Source organism: Pyxicephalus adspersus, chromosome 6, assembly GCF_032062135.1.
Source record: "Pyxicephalus adspersus chromosome 6, UCB_Pads_2.0, whole genome shotgun sequence".
NCBI lineage: Eukaryota > Metazoa > Chordata > Amphibia > Anura > Pyxicephalidae > Pyxicephalus > Pyxicephalus adspersus.
In genome coordinates this window covers 55,239,091-55,257,183 of record NC_092863.1, presented here as the reverse complement: position 1 = coordinate 55,257,183, position 18,093 = coordinate 55,239,091, and the positions used below count along the sequence as shown (strand labels likewise).

General features: G+C 37.2%; 1 protein-coding gene across 2 annotated transcripts in view; it reads right to left on the bottom strand.

Annotated features, from left to right (window-relative positions):
* Positions 1-9,207: 9,207 nt before the first annotated feature.
* SH2B3 (SH2B adaptor protein 3) overlaps positions 9,208-18,093 on the bottom strand; it is a 71,745-nt gene continuing 62,859 nt past the window's right edge. For both annotated transcript variants that reach the window (XM_072415865.1, XM_072415867.1), the window contains exons 5-9: positions 16,883-16,971; positions 14,977-15,071; positions 12,358-12,572; positions 10,742-10,913; positions 9,208-9,609 (exon numbers count right to left, since the gene is read on the bottom strand). In XM_072415865.1, the coding sequence (XP_072271966.1) occupies positions 9,305-9,609; positions 10,742-10,913; positions 12,358-12,572; positions 14,977-15,071; positions 16,883-16,971 (876 nt within the window). In that variant the 3' untranslated portion in view covers positions 9,208-9,304. The remainder of the gene's footprint in view (positions 9,610-10,741; positions 10,914-12,357; positions 12,573-14,976; positions 15,072-16,882; positions 16,972-18,093) is intronic.

Sequence of the window (18,093 nt, the reverse complement as noted above, 5' to 3'; positions counted from 1 at the left end):
TTATTTTTCATTTTTACCTAAAAAGGGGGGGGGCTGTCTTATTTGATGGCCCTGCCTTATCGGGGAAACACGGTAACAGGTCGTTGTGGGGCTCTTATATAAAAAAAAATGTTGTCTTGTTTGATATAGGAGATGACAAAGAATTGGTTAGAAAGAATATTAGGTTGTTGGCATATTCTGTAACCTTATGGATAGCAGAGGACTAATGAAAAATAAAAGTGGTAAGGCTTATTATTGAAGGTGTTTATACTTAGGAATGAAAGAGTAAAGAATATTGCATCAACAGATGGTAGATCCTAACCTTGGTATATTTTCATTCTTTAGGTTGCTGGAGCAGATAAGTGTGTCAACACACAATTCTCGGATCTGTCACCTGGATGCTTGTATGACATAGCTGGTCCCTAATGGTAGTTTTTATCCAGTTGGATACATGCAATAAATTGATTCCTGAGGAAATCGCTGAAATTGGGAAGTCGGATGAAGTTTTATTAAAAGGTAGTCCCTGTTTTTGCAGAATACAATAGAAGGGAGGCCAGGACACTATCTTTATGGAGTTTGTATGTTTTCCCTGTGTTTGCGTGGGTATGTTTAGCTCTTAGATCCCTCGCTACGTAAAATCTATGGTTCAGAGCTGTTTTGGTGGCACGGAATATATGTGGTGACCTACGTGATATTAGGCAGGTTCATGTTTTTGTGTAAAAAAAAAAAAAAAAAAAAAAATACAACACATGTATTATATATTTTATTTTCTATACACATACCAAAAATACTTTGCAGAGAAAGAAAGTTAAGTCTTTTAATATCAGATCTGTACATTCTAGCAAGACACGATTTTAAAAAAATAAGTTACTGGTACAGTACATAACAATATGAACAGAATATCTGCAGAATGTCTATTGTTTTACTTGCTCATCATAGTGTAGAAGGTACTAAAATAATGCTGTGACTACTTTATACATTAAGGTGCAGTTCACCTGTGTATTTAACCTATTTTTGGTCACAGTTGCCAGTCCTGTGGTCTATTGAAAGACTTAAAAAAAACCTGTCCCTATTTTTTTTTTTTTCATGTATTACGTTTTTGTTGTCATTTGTCTGCAGTGTGGCCTAACGCACGCCTTGTGCTGTCAGCGCCTTTAGTTTCTTGCCTGTTTATTGTAAGCTGGTGTGACAGCCCTGATTTGTCCAGTATCTGAGCTATCACCTCTTCGTATTAAATATGCAATCTTTTACACAATCTATAGGATCCTAAGTCTCTAACACAGCATTTCCCAAAACTCCTACAAATGTTGCATAGTTTTGCAGATCACCCTCATAAATGCAGTTGAAGAGTAGCCAGTAATGTATTCTTGGGTACAATAAATACAAAATAAAAAAAGGCACCTATTTATCTTATTCTACTTTCAATTTGTAATTAGTCTAGATGTAAAGATGTTATGATAAGATGGCCTCTGTAACCTGCAGAGGGCACTGTTGCTGCTCTGCAAAGGATTACAGACTTTTCAATATTACTTCTTTTTCTAATGAAATAAAAAGCAGCTGTTCATAGACAGCAATAAGTAAACAGCAAATGGAGGTTTAAAAAGGAAAAAAACTTGCCCTTTGAGGAAATGTATTCCACAGTTTCTTGGTAAATGATGGGATCCTGCAGTACTTTGCAAAACTTTGCTGCTCTCTTTACTATGGATAAGTATGGAGGGTTTAGCTTTTAGTTTGTGTTACATATTGTGTGAACACAAATACTGCTTATATACTACAATCCCGCAAGTCTAATGCACCTAGCTACATTCTTTAACTTGCCAATATTTAATGATTACTGCATGAGTAAAATGAATTCAGTGTTCATGTGGCTTTATTTAACAAATGTTACTAATAGGAATTTGTTACATGCTGTCTGGCAGTGAGAAGGATACAATTTTATTTTGCCTTTTAAAAATCAAATCTGTATTACACATCAAGCAGGGTACAGTAGAAACTAAGAACACTTATCCAAGAAAAGGAAAAATTCTAAAGTCACTGTCACTCAACCAATCAGTTTTTTTAATTTTTTATTTTGCTGGCCTAACATTCTAGTTAGCTCTACACATCACCGTTAACACTATGCTATGTATGTGCTTGCAACACTTGCCATTTCTAGTGACAGTGGAAACAAACCAATACAATTATTCTATGGGGAAGAGGGGTGCACCCTCCTATGTTCCTCTCATAGAAAGCAGTAGTGGTTATTAGCTGTTCTTAGTTATCTGGCAGAATGACTTCCTGGAACTCCTGTACAGATCTACCTTTTCACCTGCGATCTAGAACTACTGTCTTGGGCAATGAACATCTGGTAGCTGTTGTACCTGTTACTGCAGGGTAACAATTAATGTACCTGTTCAGGAATAGAATAGTATATATTACATGTAAAAGAAGTATATACCTTTAAACAGTGTCACCTCACTGGTCCCTGGCTAAGTTCACACTTACATGTGGCTGAATGCTGGCTACTCCTGGCATACACAATATACTTATAAACTGTCATGTAGGACTATAGTGAATGTACGGATATTGGACACACCTAGAAATGTGGGAATGCATGCAGTAGCTGGGCCCTGTTCTACACACAGGCCATTGAAAATTGTAGGTATAGTTACTCTAAGTGCTGCCTTGTGTTCACTACTGACCCTGTGCTCACTTTTAGAATCAACAACTTTACCCCCCTGATTAAGCTCCAGTCCAGTGTATAATTATATGTGCAATAAGTAATATATATTAGAGGTCAAAATCTATATATTGTAGAGGCTGAAGTTCTATCTAAAAAGAAATAAATTAAATATAAATCAACAGCTTGTTCACTTTGTGTCTGTGGAGTGGATTTACTGTACAGCGCTGCGTAATATGTGGGCGCTATATAAATCCTGTTTAATAATAATAAAGGGGTAGAAGTTGTTGACTTAAAGTGCTAACATTACTAATTTTTCTTCTATTAACTTAGGTAAATCTATCAGTCAAATTTCAATGTTTAATTGTAATACTCAGTTCTATGGGAGGCAAACTTAAAATGAATTGCTTATACATGTTGTGTTCATAGATTGAACACAGCTCCACCTTAGCTCAGTGCCCAGTATTTCCCTCCACTATCTCAATAAGTTAAGATATTTTATTATTATTATTATTAAACAGGATTTATATAGCGCCAACATATTACGCAGTGCTGTACATTAAATAGGGATATTTCATATCCTTAATGTAAAGGATGCTAATAAGGTGTCATTATATCAGAGTAGGTTCTCCAGTGGCAACTGCCAGTTCTACATGGACATGAAGCACTATGATCCGCATGCCTGATCTGTGTCACTGAGCTAAAGATCTACAATAAAACACATTTTGCTTTCTTAGAATCCATAAATATTTGTGTAAATGGTTGACATTGTGTATATTGTTTAGCTTAGTGTTCTGGGGTTTTCCTAATTGCCCAACAACTGTGCCCACAAATGATAATCTCATTTTTTTTCTGCATTGGCCGATCTAGCGTCTTTCTTCCTTATAAGAGAAAATGGACCCGTCTAAAACAGGATGTTTTTCTTTATGCACTTGATACATGGATTACTTCTTCAGCCTGACGTGAACCAGATTGCAGTTTAAGACACATTTGCAAGACAAATGTATGGATAGTTTTCCTGCTGTACAAACAGAGCTGTTCAGTCATTTCACTTTAAAGCATCTTTTACTGACTCTCTCTCTCTCTCTCTCTCTCGATCTCGATCTCTCTCTCTCTCTCGATCTCTCTCTCTCTCGATCTCTCTCTCTCTCTCTCTCGATCTCTCTCGATCTCTCTCGATCTCTCGATCTCTCTCTATCTCTCTCGATCTCTCTCGATCTCTCTCTCTCTCGATCTCTCTCTCTCTCTCGATATAATAATACTGGTTTAATGCTGTGGATAGAATGCTGAAATCATTAAACTGTTTCCACATTGGGTTGGACAGGCTCATCTATGGGAGGTTGCTGTGTAAAGACGGAAATGAAGGTATGAGGAGGATTAGCTGTAAAAACACAACTTGATGTATCAATATTATTGTGAGATTTCATTTCCTACAAGTTATGGGGATGTAAGAAGTATAAGGATTAAAAAATAAATCTCTAGTTAGATTGATAGAACAACTATAAGATAATAGTTCTGTACTTGTAGAAAATGTAATTATTTTAAAAAACAAATCAATGCAGCTACAATATCTTAGAATTACTACATTAATTATTTACTTATTTAATCATTAATTACAATTAATTCTGCTTATTTTAAAATAAGTTCTACACAGTGGCTCTTGCATTTAAATGTACTGGATACCATAACAATTAGGCTGGTTTGGGGTTTTTCTGTAACAATATTAAGATTATAATATGTAGGCTTTCTGCATTTACAAACACTGGGAAGGAGATGACTTCTTATAAAGTCTTGGCATGTTTTGGTTGAAAAGAACCTTGGCTCTGCTACCATAACAATACTTCTGAAGAAGCTGCAGAGCTGAAGAGGTTAAGAAAATGAAAAGCAAAGTCACATTCTGGAGTACTTAATGCAGATGAGACTGCTGCTTAAACATGTATGTGAGATGACTGACTATCAGTGCTTGAAATGATCTATTTTCATTAGCACAGCTGGATGTTATAGTGTGGCCTGCCAAGAAAATCTCTCAGAAATGTGTGCGGTTACTTCCTCTTCCGATTGCCATTTTACAGCCAAAACCAACAAGAATTTAAAGAAAAAAAATACAGACAGGAGGACTCGGTGTTAGATGATGAAGAACATAAACTGATTTCTAGAAATTTCTTTGCTCTATTCAGCCAGAAACTTTTAGTATTTTTTTTAACTTGATCTGTATTCACAGGAATGATCATGGTGTCACTAAAGACCTTACATTCTGTATGGGGTCCAATAAAACAAACATCTTTAATGTTGTAGTATCTGCTTGAAGGCCTTGGTAATAAACCTGCCCCTCTTAGGTTTGGTGACATTGCTGACTTCAGAAGTCTTGGAGAATAGAAATCATTTGGCTTGACCATAGATCTAGCTAGGTGGGTGTTTTTCAAGATCCTGCACTTGAGGTAACTTACAAGAAAATGTTAAAATGTAAGAAGTAGTTACCTCTATGATGACCTGCTTTGGGGTTCTGTTATTTATCTGTGATATTCCCTGTACATGAGCTGAACCAATAACAGAATTTAATGACCAGTATATCCAGTCCTCACCCTGCATGTTAGGTGGAAAATATTGTCTATGACCAAACCTCAGCCTGATTTATGAACAAGATGAGCTGCTTAAATATGTCTTCATTAATCTGCTAATGACATTTGGACATCTAAACCTGGAAAAGTCTGTACTATAAATGCTAGATACAAAAAAACACTCCACACAGAACCTGTGAGGCATACGGACGGGCTGTATGATTGCTTATGTTTTCACGAGGCATACTGTTTTACCAAATACAGGTATGATGTGCACTAAAGTCAGGATCATCTAATATGGATTTCTCTAGGTGTCAGGTGCATGATTTGTGCTGTCACATTGGGGTCAGGTGTAAATTGACACAGTACATTTTTTATGCTGGGCACACAATACTTCTTTGCTATAATGAGCAAGTATGCAGAGCATGACACATTTACCTAATAAAAGTAACCCCTCCAGCAGTGATTTCCTTGCTGCATTCAGTCCCAAGAGCTTACATATTTGCCCAGCCTTCTCTGTTTGGAATCTTTGGCCATTGCAATTGGCTTCCATAACTGGCCACCTCCATATGAAAGGTCACTTGTGCGGTCATTGCTGGGCCACTGTTTTTAATATTTTGAGACCTGAAAATTTGGAAGAAGTATTCAAGTATGGCCATTTCTTTTTATCAGAAGATCAGAATCAAGATCTTCTAAATTTTGCTGCTGGCAGTTGTAACCTAAGAACACCTACTAATATTTCACAGTAGCTCTGCTATCCGGGGCTTCTTTAGAGTTATTTAGCCTCACTTCTCTGTTGATGTGTACAAGTCAGGAAATGAGGGAAACTTTAAAAAAAAATTTAAAAATGTTTTTCCTAATTATTAAGTAGAGGATTGCTAGAACTCCTGTTAGGTAGATTGTAAAGTCTTGGATGCAGATTTTCCTTCACTTCCGGTCTGGTGAAACCCGCAGAACAGATAATGAGGCCCCAGAAAGCAGTAAAAGCCCAGCAGGGGTAAGTTTACTTTAAATTGCATTTGACTTTTATGGACAGAAAAAGCAGTTCTGCTGCAACTCCAAACATGTTTAGTTCTGTAAAATCACAAGAACATCTGAGCTTCTGTGTGAAATGTTATAAATATGAATTGTTTATAATAGGATTATAGCGGCAAAGTAACTAGATTGAGAACAAGTCACCTTGTAAGTGAAATGACATCTATTAAAATACCTGAATAACTGGTGGTCACTCATTTTACACATTCACTGCCCACAAAAATTAATTATTCCACTTTTTTGCCAGTTCTGTCTCATTTTGAAGCAAAGCACATGATATCCATGTGGCTAAGCATGAGGAAATATATACTACTCCATACTACTATGTTTCCACCTACATAGGTAGGTATGTAGACTAAAAGTGTCTACTATTGTATTTCATTGTGGTCTCTGTGTACATAGATGACAAAGTTTAAAATATTAGTGCAGGTATATGCCACAAAGCAATTTATATGTATGTGAACGGGACAGGTTTGACCAAGGACTGGCTTTGCAGTGTGCCCTGTGATCCATAAATACTCCTATATTGTTTCTATAAAGTTAGATACTGGAGGTTTTAGGCAGTGCGGTATTTGAATTTTATACACACAATTTTCTGCGTTGCATGTATAATAAACAACACATTCATTATCTGAGGTGTTCTTTACAATATGCAAACTCTACATTATTTTCTATATTCTCAGCATACATTCTTTTGAGTACATCTGTCAGATGGATAGCAATACAAAAAGTTTTGTGTAAGAAATGTACTATGAAACAGACTTGCTGCATTTAAAACAATGCAGAGACATGATGCTTATGTCAAAGTAATACAAAAACTGGAGAGATTGTCCTATCTAATACCCGTTGTACCCCATGGTTAGGATGCTTTTGACATAGTTACAAATGAATAATGCTGCATCTCCAAGTGCTTATCTCGGCAGCCATTGGTGTTGGACACTTGGTATCAGTGGATAAAATCTCTTTCCAAACCTACCTGGTGCTGTCACTGCATTTTGCCAATTTTAGACATACTGTAATGATTTCAGTGCTCTCATACCATATAATAGAGTAGTGCCAAATATGTCACCAAGGATGGATGAGTTTTTGGGATGCAGGCAGCATGTAGAGGACACAGGTACAATCTTGTGAAGGAGCCATTATCCATCGTTAGCATGGTGTAAGAAGCCTAACATGCAGCTCATAATGATACTTTATATGTTGAAAGCTCTTGTGGAATTCCTGAATAACAATGCAACCAGTGATCCCAAGAGTCCATAATCAAGTAATCCTCTAGGCACCGGTAAGATTGATTTCAGGGATGCATCTTATCTCCCAGTGCACTCCAATGCTGTAGACACATTTGCACACTCAAACTACTTATACATGCTTGGCAGATGCAAGTTGCAATTGATGAATATTTCTTGTCTTTAATGGTACTGTTTGAACAGTAATATTAAACAGGATTTATATAGCGCCAACATATTACACAGCGCTGTACATTAAATAGGATTTAGTATGGAAATCTATTGCAACCAGATAAAAAAAAACTTTACGTTGATCCAGCATCAGTATTGTAAATTTGTGCTGGCCACCATAGGGTTACTACGCTTAAGAAGTCCAGCATGCACATGTCTTTCCCGCCAAGGTATGCACCGCTGCTCTGAGATTTGCTGTGTTTGCATTACTGCCAGAAGAAGTTATTGCAGGCTGTGTGCGCTAAAACATGGCTACAACATTGAGATGCCCAAAGAAGATTCCACTATATTCCCAGGGGCTCCTTCATTTTCTAGTAACAATCCAGATTATATGGACATTCTGCTTTACTTACTGATACAACTCTACTTACAGATAAGTAAATCCTTGAGACCAGGCTGTTCAAATACACAACTCATGTTGGGGCCCAACCACAGCAGTGTTAGTGTCATGAGGTTGGCTGCTGCATGGGTCCTGTCAACAAATATCCTCTCATGCATCCATGCCATTCAAAGGCACTAACGCTGGTGTAGCCAGCCCAATGCATATTTTAAGGTAAACTCCACTTTCATTAAAGTATATAAAAATTTCTACATATACCATTTTATATTTTAATGCTATTAAAAATACCTGTCTATAATAATTTGCAAAATTTGCAACTGCTGTAAGTTTTTAAAACTGTTAAAAAGTTAATGCAATATGGCAACCTGAACATGTGCACAATGCCCACAGCAATTTCCTGCTTGTTTGATTGGCTCAACAATCAGCAGTAATTTAATTTTTGCTGAAGTATTCTGAACACTGAACGTTCACTAGATGAGTGCAGATCCTCTCATTCTGAAACCAGTTTGAAAACAGCATGGCAGAACACATACTTCTTCCGAACAGAAGAAAATAGGAATCTGCAAGAAAGTTTGTTAAAATCCTAATCACCCAAAGTAATTATTTTTCCTCAACAAAAGTGGAGTTATACTTTAAATATCAGTTATTTTTCTAAGAGTATACTTAAAATACAATGCCTCCTTATATCAGTGGCTGCTCAATCAGCATTATGGCTGCACGTCTTGAGAACAAATAGATCTAACATGGCGAGGAAGTGCTATGCAGTTTTGTATCATACAGTGCCTGACAACACATAAGTAGGTTATAGATATATGTGATAGGGACATCACAGCGCTGTAACTGTTGTGTTTCAAACAACAACAACACAAAGCCGATGATGCTCTACTCCCAGAAACATGGTGTTTGAACAGCTCCGGCCAATATTACATGCATATAACATGGAAGAATGTTACCACTCCATGGTATTGGCGTAGTACACCTATAGGCAACTTCCTTTTGTAAACAGTAACAGGAAAACAAGCTGATCAATTGCTCACAACGTAACCCTTCACTGCCTCCAAGGCAATCGGAGGCCAAGTGTGCAGGAGAAAGAATGGCCCTTTAACAGGCCTAATACAATAACACCCAGAGGGGATGTACACTTTCACTTATCCCTGCAACATAATAATACAACAGAAACAGGTTAAACTCTTGGCTTGTTTGCACGTGTTAAGGCTTCTGTGACTGTAGAAAAGTAAACGTGTCAGTTCAGCATGTACAGCACACTACCGCATTGTCATAGAGGTGTGTAAGGATTGTCTATTGCTCGTATGTGGCCCCTCGAAGAAGAATCCATTTCATAGTCAGATTCCCTCTGACTGCTTGTTTGGGCCCTACTGGACTCACTCAGCAAAAAGTTCCGGGCCAGTTCCTCTGGAGGAGGGACCAAGTGGAAAATCTGTTCAGAGTAGGAGCTTGGTCGATGGTCATCTAGGGGATGTGGCCGCAAGTTGGCCTGTGGGGAATGCGAGATGCTACGATCTGAACTTGACCTCTGGATTGGCAATGGAAACAGTAATGTGCTGACTGTGGGGTTCTGGTCTGTAAGAAGGAAAGAAGAAAGGGTTAATTAACAATTGCTGGCTCAACTGTCATCATGAAAAATAAAAGTTTGTGGAAACCACTTTCCAATTTTTACTTAGATGTTGAATTGTTGCTACATTAACTTTTGATATATTGATGTGTATCTAGGGAAGATAGTTTCATTTCATTATGTTAGGTCATTTGAGGTAATGTTCAGCTCCAGCAGAAAGAGGAAGAAGGTATTTCCTAGTGGTATATTGTGACATTGTATCCAGGAAATTGTACAGATATTGGGGCACAATTACACAGCATGGTCATAAAGTTTCCTTACAACAGGTGAAGAAAGTAAATGTAGAGAGTCAAATACGTGGTAAAGGTGGATGGAAAGATGAAGTACGAAGGAGAATCTAGTGAATCATTCACTAATATTAAAGTGCAATGCTGCAAACATATAAAATGCTTTGCTACAAATGGCTGCACTCCATTATTTTTTATGGGCATTTAGGGCATTCACTTCAGCTTTAGTCAGGACTTTAATTTTAGGGGTCCATTGAGATCTTTGCAATATTGTACAATATGCACACAAACTGTGTTGTGTTGCAGTGCCATTCTGTTTGAATGGCATCATAATGCCTTAAGACAACACACCTGTTGTGAAGCACAGCAACACCATGGGTGAGGAGGTGTGTTGTGTTAGATAAAAAGGGATTTGTGTTTTTTTGTTAAGAATATTAAGGTGCATTGGCAGCTCCTTCATTTTTATTTTATATTGGAAGTAAAAGTCAGATGTTTTTGTAAAAAGGGAAAACAATTAGAAAGGCAAACTCAATAACATGTATGTGCTGTGTTTGATGTGTTGCCAATTGGAATATTGATTGGTTGCTTGAGTGCAATATTGTCAGCAGATCTGCTTGTGCCTACAAGGCCTTTATAAATAACAGGGAACAGCACACAGATGTCTCTCCACCTTACTGAGGTATACAAATCATGTGTTTGTTACGCAGAAATCAGATCCTGCTTGTAGAGGCATGTTGAATCAATGCCACCATTATACTGGCTGTGGAGAAGTTGGAGTCATGTGAATTGTATGTAATGTACATAATGTGTTGGGAAAACAATCTAACTCCAACAACAAAGATGCAGTTTTTACCTTGTGAATGAGCAGAAGACACCACAAAACCAGACAACTTCACATCTCCAGCAGCTCCACATTCAAGCGGAATTGGGTGGAGGCGGAAGTAGTGAAGCATTTCTATGACGGACAAAAAGCGAAGGTGCTGGACCCGGCACTGACCCCTGTCAGTCAGAGTAAGGCGTAAGTGCTGAGGAGAAGAAGATATGAAAGGTATTTACATCGCCGTGGGCATGAAACCCTATATTAGATTTCTTTGCATGAGAAAAAGATGGAAGGCTTCATGGTATATCTGACAACATTGGGCCTGGTTTATTAAAGCTCTCCAAGGCTGTAGAGGATAGACTTTCATTCAGTGACATTTGGTGATCCAGCAAACCTGGAATGGATCTGGTCCAGAATTCAAAACATATGCTGGCAAATAGAAAATGACTTTGACGAAATCCATTCCAGGTTTGCTGGATCACCCAGCTGCACTGATGAAATTGTATCCTCTCCAGCCTTGGAAAACTTTAAATAATCAGGCGCTATATATCACAATAAACCAAAGATTTCTACCTAAAAGAACATCATTCTCAATATTCCATGCTGCTACCAGCTAATATTTATCTAATTTTGTTCCCTACACTTACAAGGATACAGAAGGGATGCAATATGTTGATCTCTATTTCAGCACTGAGCACCCATTATACTAAAGGGTTAAAGGGACAATTACAGCAGAACATCATCTCAATACCAGTACTGGATACTATGTTAGTTGGAATTCTGGCACATTTTATAGATAAAATGGCGATACCACAATCCAATATTTTAGTTGTAAATCTTCTTGTGTTACCTGCCTGTTCACTGGAATGCAAATGGAAATCATCACATAGCTTAGCTCCTTCCTGTGCATTGTTAATCCTATAAAACTGCCAAAGCAACTTCTCCAGCTTGTAGTTTCTGACTGGCAGCAATGTACAATACGAAACTTTCCAGGGGCTCCCATATCAGTAATGTCTATTACATCTGGAACAACTCATATACTTCTTTACTCACTCATTTTATATTTATAGTGCAGAAGTATGTATTTATTTATATAAGTATGTAAAAACAAGTCAGACTAACATTTATAAACAAAGCAGCCCCAAGTAAGCATCATATCTCAAACATTCTATATTCATATTATACCTAACTCTCAGGCCTGTACAGAACTAAACAGCATTTTCCATCATCTTCTAGGGGCTCCCATTAGTTCACTTGCTGGCTTTAGAGTTTTAAAGTCTTGCTTGTTTTTCAGGCTTTGAATGGCCTGAATGTATCTTGCACCAAGCAGGGTTATGGGGGGCATGTCATAATAATATGTGCCCTAACTATGTGCAGTAATGCACTAGTCATTGATTGTAAGCTCTTCGAGGAAGGGTCCTCTCCTCAAGTCACTGTCTGTATCTGTCTGTCATTTGAAATTCCTATATAATGTACAGCGCTGCGTAATATGTTGGTGCTATATAAATCCTGTTTATTATCATTATTATTATTAATATTATTAATAATATTAATAATAATAATACTCATTGCCTGCTAGATGTCATTGGAATCCACTCTTTAATTCTACTTACAATCTTAAAGAAATCCAGAACATATGAAAATGTTACCTTTGCTCTGCCTTGGAAATTAAATGTAAGGACATATTCTCCCCTGCGCGTTTCACTTTGTCGTAGCAGGAAAACCCCATGACCTTCATATCCCTGAGCTTGCACAAGCTGAGCTGCTTTGACTCGAGAGATGGGCCCATGAAACCATGGATAGGAAGCCAAGAAATGGTCAGTTTTATGACAACACTGTTCTGAAGACACAAAGACCGAAGCACCTGCGGATCACAGACGGACAGTAGCCCATTATACATTTCATAGATACCAGTTTACATGCACAACATTATATTAAACTACAAGTGCTATGCATTTCAAAATCTTATCAGCACATAGATTTTATCATGCAGATTTTGTGCACATTTAATGAAGAATTGCATTTTATATGTGCAGCGACCTATATTATATATGTTATAAAAATACACTTTTGCTGTTTTCTTTACACTTAGCACACAGCAGAACAATAAAAAGGGTAAATTTCATGTCCTTATACCTCTTCATTATTTGTATAGAAAAATAAAAGTATGTTATCAGGTAATCAATCTTACATATAAAAACATATTGGTTATCTACTAAATTACTCTGAAAATCCAGTAGCTTTCTTGTTAGCTGTGACAGTGCATTTTTAGGAAGGCATTTGGGTGAATATCACACGGAGTGAATGAGAAACAGAAGAGAAAAAAACAGACCACAGAAGGAACCTCAATTCTTTTCAGGTATACACAACACATTTATGGAAGAACTACAGACAGTTGTTTTTACCCTCTTTACCGGAGCATGTGGCCTAGCCTCTTCTTCTTCAAGCATTATTTTTTTGGAAGCCTCCATACACCCCATAAAAACATACTTCTATAGCTTTTTTTTTGTAGAAAACCAGTGCAGACTGCCATGTTTCCTTGCCTCAAAGCAGCGCTTTCCCTATGAGTTCCGAAATTGACTCAAAACCGACGCACATTGTACTTTTCTTAATATATAGCCTGAGGCTTGCTCAGCGCCAATGGAGACTACAGCAGGCTTCACGTCTTATTACTTTTATCTTTGTAGTCTTTTTTAATATATTATCCCTCTTTTATAGGATAGAGCTTCAGTAGTTGATTTGAATACATATTTTTTCATTTTATGTTTAAATTTGGCAGAGTTAAAACATTAGATAACATTGTGTGCCAGTGTTACTTTTACATAATAATCAGAACAGCTGCAATTATTTAGCACATCAACAAAGTCTTCTGACTCCACAGAGATTACATAAATGTTATTTTTATGTAATGAAATGGTAATGGTAAATCTGCAACTTAAAGGTGACATTAGGAGCTGTTTACTCCTTTGACGTTACACTGTGAGGTAAGTAACAACTTTTTTTGTGTGAATGTATTGGTATCCTGTTAAGATACGATCAAGCTGGGATTGGTAAACAAAAATGGAACTTGCTGCAGCTTCTAAGATGAGACCAAATGAAATGGCATTTTGTTATGTAATCTCTGCTTTAGGGGAAGAACATAGAAGAGCAGCTTGGAGCAACATTCTGTACACTAGAGAAGCAAAAAATGTGCTGCCTGTTTTGTTATTTTTTATTATCTGTTGCCAAAATTTAGTTGTAAGCCTTTTTAAGTAGGAAACTCCTACTCTAAATTCACAGCGGATGATATAGAGGTCTTTTCTTTAACAAAACATAATTCACAGGAGAAGAAGGTATATAAGGGGGATATGGTGTAGGGAATGGATCATGGAAATACATCACTTGCCATTACTTTCCTTCTGCATAAAGCGGTTGTCTGGATGTCATTTTGATTTTCTGAGTTTAGCATTTTCATTGACTGAAGAACTCTTAGCATGTTCTATGTCACTGACCCAGAACTCTTGAAATATATACTTGTTGTGAGCCAAAGATTATCAAAACACTGGAGCCAAAAAATTCACATGGTGGCCAAGAAAAGCTGCATTTTCAAATAGAACAATGGAGCATGTACACAACAGTAAAATAATGTTCTAAACCCTGGAATCATATAGATTATAAAATAGGTAAAAGACACTAGTGAATATATTAAAGTGTGTCTTAAGCCTTTCTGAAGCTTTTTTTACCCCAGAGGAACTCCTAAAATCTGTCTAAAATATCAAATTTCAAGAACCCCTCATAAATGCTTTTCATCGTTTGCAGTTAGGATGCCACCTTCACAAATACCTGAAAAAACTGTTGTCATGCCACAAGTCTCTGCCAAGTGTTGTTGGTCTGGGGACTACCCAAAAATCAAAATGAAGAATACCCACAACTTAAGGAACCCCAAGCAACCTTTGTTGGAACCCCAGGGTTGCAGATTGAGAATGGCTGGGCTAGAGTATGGAGAACCCCAGTCAGATTTCTCCTGCTGCCCAACTAAGTAAGCTAAGGAGATTTCTGTCTGGGTGCCAATGTTGTCGCTTGAACAGTCAATGAAGGAGAGACAGAGATCACATAAAACCACTTTTTATTTTAAGATAAAATAAAGCCTAGAACCTCTGTCAGTATTGTCAGCTAAAGCTTTAAGTAAGCTGAATATTTCAGAGACTGAAGAGACACCAAAGATAGAGAAGGTGGCAATCATGCCAACAAATCTAAAATCCTGCTCAGTAGAGTACATGTAAACTGACCTTGGATGGTGGGGTCAGTGCTGCCGCTGCTGAGGGTCTGTGACATGGGGTCTGAGTGAACTGGCACCTGCGTGTCTCCATCTGTTTCCTCTGTCCTGTAACAAGGAAGATGAATGTCAGTGAACACTGATAAAAAGTACCCAGCCCTTTCATGAGTATGCCAACTGTCTGCCTGGAACATAATATGAGTTCATGCAGCAGCCTGACGTGACTGTTATGATGATCTCACATGATTTTTTAAGAATTTTACACAATGGAGAATGCGCTATGACTATGTAGAAGTTTTATAATGCTGCAGGAGAAGTAAGACTCAACTGTAGAGTGAAAAGACTTCAACCAGGACTCCTAGGCATCAATTTAATGCAGTGTATTTGCTGAATGTGCATACTGGAAGAAATATGTTATTGGGGTGAAAGGTAATCCAGCTGCACGCTCAAATGTAATGGGAGACACGGAGAAGATTTGTGCTGACTAGAAGTATGCTATGGACTACATTTGTATAACTGGAAAGGGACTGGAGCTTGGCTACTGCAGTCTCTCCAAATGCCGGAAACACACTTGTAATTCATGGAAATTCAAGGAAGGGAGCACAGAACTGGAGGAGGACAAGCTCTGGAAATCACATAGTGATTAATTGCTAACAGAGTTCTTGGTATTTCAATAACAGGAAAAGTCTTTCAGCAGAGAGCTGGAGGCTGTAACATATGCAAAGCCTACAGGTCAACATGCACTTCCTGTGCTTCCTGCTTCACAAACCGTGACTATCACCTACATAGAAAGTCACAAATGTAACGCTAGTAAGCAGCAGGTGCTTTACTTCATTCATTAACCCCTGCTTTTTATTTTAATACCCAATAAAACCCAATATTACTGTAATTCAATCAGGATACATATGCAGTAACACATATGCACGCATAAGTTTTTTACCCCTAAGTTAAAAAGAACCCTGTCTTGGAAACATGTTGGAGAGTCAGATCTCTGCTCTTACACACAACCTGGCCGGGGTCTTTGGTGGTCCAATGCTCCCCCCTGTGCACTGCTCTAATCAATGGCACTGCTCAAGTAGAGTGAATTCCCCCTCTCAACTTGGTCCCCTTTTACATCTCCATTCTAACCACCATTCATCTCCCTTTTAACCATCATCCAGACCTTTGTGTTTGCCTGGTGTATTACAAAATAAGGTCTTGATGGGTTCTCTGTTCTCTTCCCCACCATTAGCTCCTATTCCCAAATCTCAATCAGCTTCTGTTCCTTCTACCCACTTACACACAAACCTTTAGTTCATTGATTTTTGTATTTGAATTTTTCTATATTATATTGATATAGTTTTTCTATAGTATCTGTCTAAACTATTCATACTACTGTATGTTTTACACTTCCCATGAATCCATTCCACACATTGGGCCTGATTTAAAAAAGCTCTCCAAGACTGGGGAAGATAGACTTTATTACTCAGCTAGTTTGCCTGTTACTGTGAAAACTCAAAGATCGAGCTGATGGCTGGTATAACTCTTTCATTGGGACACATAATTGCTAATTAAACTGTTTGTATTTGTATTTGTGATTTTATTACTGTAAAGTTTAATAACCTATTATTATTATTCCTAATTGCTATTTTATCCACTTCCTGTACATTCCAGTGTGTTTTTCCGAATAAAACAGTCACTTGTAGTAGTCCCTAAATACCTTGTCATGATGAATATCAGCCCAATAAATCATTTTGTAATAATAAAATGTAAAAGAATGGCTTTGATAATATTATGTAAGTAAAGTAAGTAGCAAATGCACCATAAATGCAATGACTTCAAAATGTATAACATTGCAAATAAAATAATAGTCATCATTCTTCAATTCATGTAAATGCATCTATACAAAGACCAATTGTAAGACAAAAAAGATTGCCTACCCACGATTCATGCATTTTCTGATTTCCGATGTCCACAAATTTAGCTGCTGGTCATCTGCAACGTCAAAAATAACTTCAGTGGTGTTATCCTAAAAAAAAGGATAAACAGAAAAAAAAGAAAAATGTTACAAAACATTGTAATTCCGGTTGAGACAAAGACTTCCTTTGAAATGATCTTACCCACATCTAAAAAGACCGTTTCTGTCTGTCTGTGAGAACCAAATTTTATGTGATGAAAACCGTCATTGGGGTGATTGTATAAATCTTCTAATGTTATTATATTGTATTTATATAACACAGACATATTATGCAGCACTTTACAAGTCCATAGTCATGTCACTAACTGTCCCTTATAACCTAATGTCCCCACTATAGTTATATGTCAATACCATGGCCCAAGGTTAGTTTTGTGAGGGGAACAAAATATTTTTGAGAACAGTGCATGCTATCCTATTATTTCAAAAAGCTAGCTAGAGCCATACCAGCTGTTTTGTTACCGAGATTGATAGCAGCTACACAATCTCCATCATTAGTGTTTATTGAAAGTAAATGATAAGTCAGACTCTAATTTTCCCTTTCTCATATTTCCTATGCTTTTTATTGCCTTCCCTTACCCCATAGCCCCCCTATTGCCTTACCACCTCTCCTGGGCTAATCCTTCCACTTCTTAATATCAATCAACTGCTATGCCTCCTCAAGACAATATTCACAACCCTATATTGATGCACTATGACATTTCTTCCTGTACAATCATTGAAACCATTGGGTGTTGTATTCTAGTTTTGTTTGTTTTTTTCATTCCACAATCAGCCTATTGCCTTTGAACATTCTTCTGTACCTTTGATCTAATATTAATAATAATAATAATAATAATAATATTAATAATAATATTAAATAGTATTTGTGTAGAGCCAACATTACATTACGCAGCGCTTACCCATTGATCTTTGTATGTGACAACTCCTATTGTACCTAACAATGCAAACCTGTATTTAATATGTTAAATATTCATTGAATAATTCCTTTTCTATATAACAAAAAAAAAAAATGTCACAGTGACACGATTTTAGTATCTATAGCATACCGGTGATTTGTCGCTGCATAGACCATATACTATAGGCAGCAACAGCAGGCACTCTGTACCCACGTTGATTGTGATAAGGTTGGAGATGAGGTTTCCTTATGATGACTCTTCTTCAATTAGTTTAATC